This window comes from Rhinopithecus bieti, unplaced genomic scaffold (assembly GCF_001698545.2).
Source record: "Rhinopithecus bieti isolate Rb0 unplaced genomic scaffold, ASM169854v2 scaffold_33432, whole genome shotgun sequence".
Lineage (NCBI taxonomy): Eukaryota > Metazoa > Chordata > Mammalia > Primates > Cercopithecidae > Rhinopithecus > Rhinopithecus bieti.
This window is the reverse complement of record NW_016814481.1, coordinates 1,102,001-1,108,955: the sequence shown is the minus strand read 5'-3', so window position 1 is coordinate 1,108,955 and position 6,955 is coordinate 1,102,001. Positions and strand designations below refer to the sequence as shown.

The window sequence follows — 6,955 nt, the reverse complement described above, 5'->3', positions numbered from 1 at the left end:
TTTTTGGGCCGAGACGGGCGGATCACGAGGTCAGGAGATCGAGACCATCCTGGCTAACACGGTGAAACCCCGTCTCTACTAAAAAATACAAAAAACTAGCCGGGCAAGGTGGCGGGCGCCTGTAGTCCCAGCTACTCGGGAGGCTGAGGCAGGAGAATGGCGTAAACCCGGGAGGCGGAGCTTGCAGTGAGCTGAGATCCAGCCACTGCACTCCAGCCTGGGCGACAGAGTGAGACTCCGTCTCAAAAAAAAAATAATAATAATAGCTTGTAAGTATAAAGTCACAAGCTCTGGGTTTTTCCCCATAATGCTCCTGATAGTTATTTAAGTTTTTTATGGGGAGGCTCAGGGTCTCACTGTCACCCAGGCTGGAGTGCAAGTGGCACAATCATAGCTGACTACAGCCTCAAATTCCTGGGCTCAAGCGATCCTCCTGCCTTGGCCCACTGAGTAGCTGGGACTACAGGCCCACATCATTGCACCCAGCTAATTTTTTTATTTTTAATTTTTTTGTATAGATGGGGTCTCACTATGTTGCCCAGGCTGGAACTCCTGGCCTCAAGCGATCCTCCCGCCTCAGCCTTCCAGAATGCTGGGATGACAGGCATGAGCCACTGTGCCCAGCCTAGTAACTTTTTAAAAAATATCAAGTTCTCTCTCTCCCCATAATTGCTTCAGGACGCCTGCTCAAGTATGGTTCTCAATGTCTAGGGAATTTCAGCCCCATCCTCCCGGGTTGCCCAGTTCTAGTCCAGAGTTCTTGCTGATGCAGTTACCTCAGAGGTCAGTGAGTGGGCAGAGAGAACCAGATCCACCTGCTGGATGCTCCTGATAGTTATTTATGTAACTATCCGCCATGATGCTCCTGATAAGTATTTAACTTTTTTATGGGGAGGCTCAGGGTCTCACTGTCACCCAGGCTGGAGTGCAAGTGGCGCAATCATAGCTGACTGCAGCCTCAAATTCCTGGGCTCGAGCGATCCTCCCGCCTCGGGAGGCAGGAGGATGGTCTTCTTCCTCAGGAGTCCCTGTCTGCCCAGGGGCAGCTGTCACTGGAAGCGTCTAGCTGTGATACTGCCAGGAATGGGGTGATGGCTGAAGGGCCCACCACTAAGAAAATGGTTACCTCTTTGACAATGCTTCCTTTGTGCCATGTCTGTTCTGAGCACTTTGCAAATGTTGACTCATGTAAACTTCAAAGCCCTCATGATGTGGGCACAACTGCTATCCTCATTCCTCATTGTGCCCATGAGGAAGCTGAAGCCAGCAATGGCTAAGTAACTAACCCAAGGTTACCCAGCCGGGAAATGCTGGAGCCAGGAATAAGCCCAGCTATCTGGTTCCAGAGTCAGTGCTACATGGCTCTGACCTCCCAGGCAGTTCTTCCAGGAACCTCCCTCACTTCCCAGGGCCCTTCCTAGGTGGAACCCCTTTCTGAGCCTCCTTTTCCCATCAGCCCTGTCCTTGACCGAGGCACGCCAGACTTTCAGAGCCAAACGCGATCATGTTGCCTACAATTGAGGAAACAGAGGCCTTGAAAGGTGTGTGATACACCTATGTCCCCGCCAGATCATAAAGGTAGTTGGGGGAGAAAAAGAAGCACGTGTGTAAGAACGGGGAATATTTATGAGGTTCTCACTGCATTCCAGGCACTGGAGACCCAATGCAGACAGGACCTGGACCCTGCCCAGGTGGCGATCTCAGACTGGGACGGAGGACACATTGAAAGCCAAGAAACAAAATCAGTTTCTAATTTAGCAGCAAGTGCTCTTGAGAGAGCAGTAAAGTGAAGAAGGCGGGACTGGGAGGACCTTGGGAGGTGAGCTTTCGTCCAGATCCTCACCTCGCTTTAGGAGGTGAGAACAGAGGCAGTCTTCTGTCCCAACATCCTTCTCCCCACAGTTGGGAGAATAGCGTTGGTGGATTGTTTGTTCATTTTGTTTTATTTTACTTATTTTGTTTATTTATTTTATTTTGAGACAGAGTCTCGCTCTGTCCCCCAGGCTGGAGTGCGGTGTTGGGATCTCGGCTCACTGCAACCTCCGCCTCCCCGATTCAAGGTATTCTCAGGCCTCAGACTCCTCAGTAGCTGGGATTACAGGTGCGTGCCACCACGCCCGGGTAATTTTTGTATTTTTAGCAGAGACAGGATTTCCCCCATGTTGGCTAGGCTGGTCTCGAACTCCTGACCTCAAGTGATCCGCCCACTTAGGCCTCCCAAAATGCTGGGATTACAGGCGTGAGCCACCGCGCCCGGCCTGTTTGTTCATTTTAAAAAGAAACGGAGTCTCCTTATGTTGCCTAGGCTGGTCTCCAACTCCTAGGCTCAAGAGATTCTCCTGTCTTGGCCTCAGGAAGTGATGGAAATTACAGTCGTGAGGCTCCGTGTCAGGTTCTCTTATTGCCATATTGTAGAAAGAAAGAGACCCTTGGGTTAGGCAGACTCGGGTTAGGTACTTCGTCTGGCGTCACCCAGCGGAGGCCCACCACAGGTCCCGCGAGACAAGCGCTGGAAGGTTTATCACCTCCTGGGGAAAGGACAGGGTAGTCCCAGGCCCCACCCCTTCCCGGAACATCACCTTCGAGACGGCTCCTGGCCCACTGACCCAGGCGGAGGGCGGGACGCAGGGTCGCTGGGGCGGTGCAGAGAGTGAAAGAAGGTCGCGATTGGCTCGTCCCGGAAGGTGGGCGGGGCCTCCTCCGACCTGTGCGCGCGCCGCGGGGAGGCGTTGTCGAGGGCGGAGCGGGAGGGGGCGTGGCCCCGCGCGGGCAGCCGTTGACGGCAAAGCCCCGCCCCGGATGTCGCGTGTCGCGGAAAGGGTGGCGGCGATTGGCCGGCGCCGCGGGCGGGGGGGCGGGGCGGAAGGTTCTGGAGGGGGCTGGCGGGCTCTGGAAGCTTCCGCCGGACGGGTATATAGAGTCCAGGACCGGGCGGCGGCGGCGGAGCCGGGGGACGGCGACAGCGGGTCGGCCGGCCGCAGCGGGGGGCCATGGGCAAAGACTACTACCAGACGCTGGGCCTGGCCCGCGGCGCGTCGGACGAGGAGATCAAGCGGGCCTACCGCCGCCAGGCGCTGCGCTACCACCCGGACAAGAACAAGGAGCCTGGCGCCGAGGAGAAGTTCAAGGAGATCGCCGAGGCCTACGACGTGCTCAGCGACCCGCGCAAGCGCGAGATCTTCGACCGCTACGGAGAGGAAGGTGTGTGCGCGCGGCCAGGGGCGCGGTCCCGCCGTTTGACAGGGAAACCGAGGCATACCGGCCCCTCTCGGCGGCCCCCCGGGAAGGATGCCCCGGGCCCGGGGGCCGAGCTGCCCCGCCCTCCGGCCGCTCGGGCCTCCGCCCTTGGATTGGCGGTCGTGCGGTGGGAGGAGGAGCCTTGGCCCAGCCGCTCGCCCAGAAGCTTCTAGCATGTCTGGGGCTGCCCCTCCCCGGGCGCCTCTTCCCGCGGCCCCGAGCAGCCCCGGGGTGCGGTGCAGGGGGGTAGAGGAGCCGGGGGTGACGACGGGGACGGCACGGCGGAGCCTGCTGCGGACCCGGGCTCACCTGGGCTTAGCCGGCGGGGTCCACAGGGCGGCGCCTCCGGCTCAGCTGCGGGGCGCGGGGCTGTAAATGCAGGCGCCGACCCCGCTCGCGGGCCTGGGGCCTGGGCTGGGATGATTTCCGGGAAGTGATGACCTGGTCCCGGCCGGGCACGCAGGAGGCAGCAGCCGCCTAGGTGCGGAGAGCTGGGCCGCCTGGGGGTTGAAGGGGAAGGAGAGCGGGGCTTTTGGTCCCTGTGCCCCTTGATGACTCAGGCTGGCTTCTGGGCTTGATCTGGAACTGACTTTTTATGCCAGGATGGTGGCAGTGAATGCTAGTGTGAGGGTTTAAAAACTCCATCTTTTTTTTTTCCTTATTTTTATTCTTCGTACACATCAGTAGTCCTAAAATGTTGAAAGTAAATACCGAAAGCCGACCCTGGACCGTGTGTCTTTAGCCATCCCTTGGTGACATTGCCAGAAGGATGGGTCAGTCCAGGAGTGGCAGGGCCCAGGTGACACCTGTAGGTGGACACCTCACCGCATGAGTCCTTTTCCACTGTCAGGCTACGCGGAAGTACTTGGTGGTGGGGGGGCGTCTCTGCTGCTGCAGTGAGAGGTAGAAGCTTGGGGTTCTTCTTTGTTCTCCCCTGGCAGGCTAAAAAAAGTTCCTCCCCCATGGCTTCCAAGCTTTTTTTCCCCGTAAGGGAAGCTCGAGAGGGAGTCTGCTGTTCAGCCATCTGACTGCTTCTAATTCTGCTTTTCAGGTCTAAAGGGCAGTGGCCCCAGTGGCGGTAGCGGCAGTGGTGCCAATGGTACCTCTTTCAGCTACACGTTCCATGGAGACCCTCATGCCATGTTTGCTGAGTTCTTCGGTGGCAGAAATCCCTTTGACACCTTTTTTGGGCAGCGGAACGGGGAGGAAGGCATGGACATTGATGACCCGTTCTCTGGCTTCCCTATGGGCATGGGTGGCTTCACCAACGTGAACTTTGGCCGCTCCCGCCCTTCCCAAGAGCCCACCCGAAAGAAGCAAGATCCCCCAGTCACCCACGACCTTCGAGTCTCCCTTGAAGAGATCTATAGCGGTTGTACCAAGAAGATGAAAATCTCCCACAAGCGGCTAAACCCCGACGGAAAGAGCATTCGAAACGAAGACAAAATCTTGACCATCGAAGTGAAGAAGGGGTGGAAAGAAGGGACCAAAATCACCTTCCCCAAGGAAGGAGACCAGACCTCCAACAACATTCCAGCTGATATCGTCTTTGTTTTAAAGGACAAGCCACACAATATCTTTAAGAGAGATGGCTCTGATGTTATTTATCCTGCCAGGATCAGCCTCCGGGAGGTAAGGTGCCAGGTGGGGCGGTGTCTGTAGAGAGCGATGGCAGCTCTTTGAAGCAGTTTATTTAGGATTTGCTGAACACATGTGTTGGGTGTGTGGCGCTTGCCAGGCTTGGGGCACAACAGTGAACAGGACTGATCAGGGTGCTGTTCTGGAGCTTTCATGGTGGGGACATGTAGATTTGGGGGCCAGGTGTTGGCTGCAGAGGCCTGATGAGTCTTACTCTATGCCAGATGGTCTCTGGGCAAGAGCTGAGCCTCTTGAGCCAGCTTCCATCTAATGCTTATCCCTTTGCTTTTCAAGGCTCTGTGTGGCTGCACAGTGAACGTCCCCACTCTGGACGGCAGGACCATACCCGTCGTATTCAAAGATGTCATCAGGCCTGGTATGCGCCGAAAAGTTCCTGGAGAAGGCCTCCCCCTCCCCAAAACGCCCGAGAAACGTGGGGACCTCATTATTGAATTTGAAGTGATCTTCCCCGAAAGGATTCCCCAGACATCAAGAACCGTACTTGAGCAGGTCCTTCCAATATAGCTGCCAGAGCTCCCCACAGACTGACCAGGGACCTTTCCAGAGCTGAAGGATTTCTGGACCTTTCTACCAGTTGTGGACCATGAGAGGGCGGGAGGGCCCAGGGAGGACTTTCATACTGCTGAATGTTTTCCAGAGCATATATTACAATCTTTCAAAGTCGTACACTAGACTAAAGTGGTTTTTCGAGCGATAGGGCATCAGGTGGTGGGAACAGCAGGAAAAGGCATTCCAGTCTGCCCCACTGGGTCTGGCAGCCCTCCCGGGATGGGCCCACATCCTCCTCCTCCAGTCCCTGTCCAGGGGTGAGAGGCAGACCAGCAGCTAGACTTGATCTCTCTGTGTTCCTTTGCTTCTGACTGGTAGATAATGTCGACCTGCTGTCTTGGTTCCCAGATCCTGTACACTCCTCTGTTTTCTGTTGTGTGATCAGTTCGTGATTTATTCTGTATTTGTCTCCCATGTCTTGCTCTTCCCCTGGAGAATTCTGTCCTCTCTTTGGCCATCTCAAATTGAGAACCTAAACTATTCCTGCAGAACTGCCTGGCTGGCGCCCACAAGCAATACCTCTTGTTCCAGCAGGACCAAGGGAACCAGCCTCCAGCAAGTGACTCCAGCAAGTGCAGCCACCTCTGCCTTGAGTGTCCGGGAGCCTGGCCCCAGCAAGGGCCCTCCTGACCTCTGGCTGTAGTGAAGCTGAATGTCCTCACTTTGTGGGTCACACTCTCCATTTCTGTAAGGCAATCTTGGCACACCTGGGGCTTCCCAGTGGCCCAGGTAATTTTTTGTTTCATGGACTATGGACTCTTTCAAAAGGATCTGATCCTTTTGAATTTTGCACAGCCCTAGATATAATCCCTTTTGATAAAAGGGTCTTTGCTTCTGATTACAGGAGCACTGTGGAACGTCTGTAAATATGTTATTTTATAATTCCATGTATAGTTGGTGTACACTCAAATAAAACCTGTCCCCGGCAGCCACTGCTCTCTGTATAGGGCCATAATGAAATTCTGAAGAAATCTTGGGGAGGGAAGGGGAGTTGGAACAAATGTCTGTTCACTGGAGGCCAGTCTGGTGCTCAGACCTTTAGACTCATTGTAAGTTGCCACTGCCAACATGAGACCAAAGTGTGTGACTTGTCAATGCAGCGCGACAGCATTAAAGACTGATGCTAAACCTCAGGGGAGCGGTCCTGCGACTCTGTTTGAGGGTTCTGCTGGTTTTGGGGGTGGATTGGGGACCTGGGCATCCCTCCAAATGCAGTCAAGGTGGGAGGGTGGGATGGGCGGGAGGCAAGTACCCTGCAAGGGAAAGGTAAGTCTCCCTTCCTGGGCCATAAGTGGGTTGGAGAACTTCCACCCAGACTCTGGGTCCAGGAAACCAGAGCCTTGGCCTTGGGGTTCGTTTTTTGGTGAAGGTTGCAGTCAAAGTAGAGGTGCGGGGAGGCAGGGCCTGGCTCCTAATTCCCCTGCCTTTCTTCAGGGCCCTTGGCTTTTTCAGTGGACCTTGGCTCTGGGGCCAAGGGGCCAACCCAGGGTTTGGCCTCTTAATTCCCTAT

The 6,955-nt window shown here is 55.5% G+C and overlaps 1 protein-coding gene and 1 long non-coding RNA gene across 3 annotated transcripts in view; both read left to right on the top strand.

The window, feature by feature from the left end:
* The window catches only part of LOC108514776 (uncharacterized), an 11,743-nt gene extending 9,603 nt beyond the window's left edge, over positions 1-2,140 (top strand). Inside the window, exons 3-4 of the long non-coding RNA XR_001881331.1 lie at positions 1,650-1,856; positions 1,984-2,140. This is a non-coding gene — a long non-coding RNA (uncharacterized LOC108514776). The remainder of the gene's footprint in view (positions 1-1,649; positions 1,857-1,983) is intronic.
* A 640-nt stretch (positions 2,141-2,780) lies between these two features.
* On the top strand, positions 2,781-6,578 carry DNAJB1 (DnaJ heat shock protein family (Hsp40) member B1). 2 transcript variants are annotated; one of them, XM_017851242.1, is made up of 3 exons: positions 2,781-3,201; positions 4,289-4,869; positions 5,170-6,578. In XM_017851242.1, the coding sequence occupies exons 1-3, from the start codon at positions 2,991-2,993 to the stop codon at positions 5,398-5,400; spliced, it is 1,023 nt and encodes a 340-aa protein (XP_017706731.1). In that variant the 5' UTR covers positions 2,781-2,990; the 3' UTR covers positions 5,401-6,578. The 2 variants fall into 2 exon arrangements, with proteins under 2 accessions (XP_017706731.1, XP_017706733.1); XM_017851244.1 differs by lacking the exon at positions 2,781-3,201 and adding an exon at positions 3,275-3,718.
* Positions 6,579-6,955: the final 377 nt, after the last annotated feature.

Bases quoted from the DNA above. Each gene is read 5' to 3' on its own strand.
- DNAJB1 (XM_017851242.1), top strand. From the start codon at position 2,991: ATGGGCAAAGACTACTACCAGACGCTGGGCCTGGCCCGCGGCGCGTCG. The intron at 3,202-4,288 runs GTGTGTGCGCGC...TCTGCTTTTCAG, and splicing joins CGACCGCTACGGAGAGGAAG to GTCTAAAGGGCAGTGGCCCC. The intron at 4,870-5,169 runs GTAAGGTGCCAG...TTGCTTTTCAAG, and splicing joins CCAGGATCAGCCTCCGGGAG to GCTCTGTGTGGCTGCACAGT.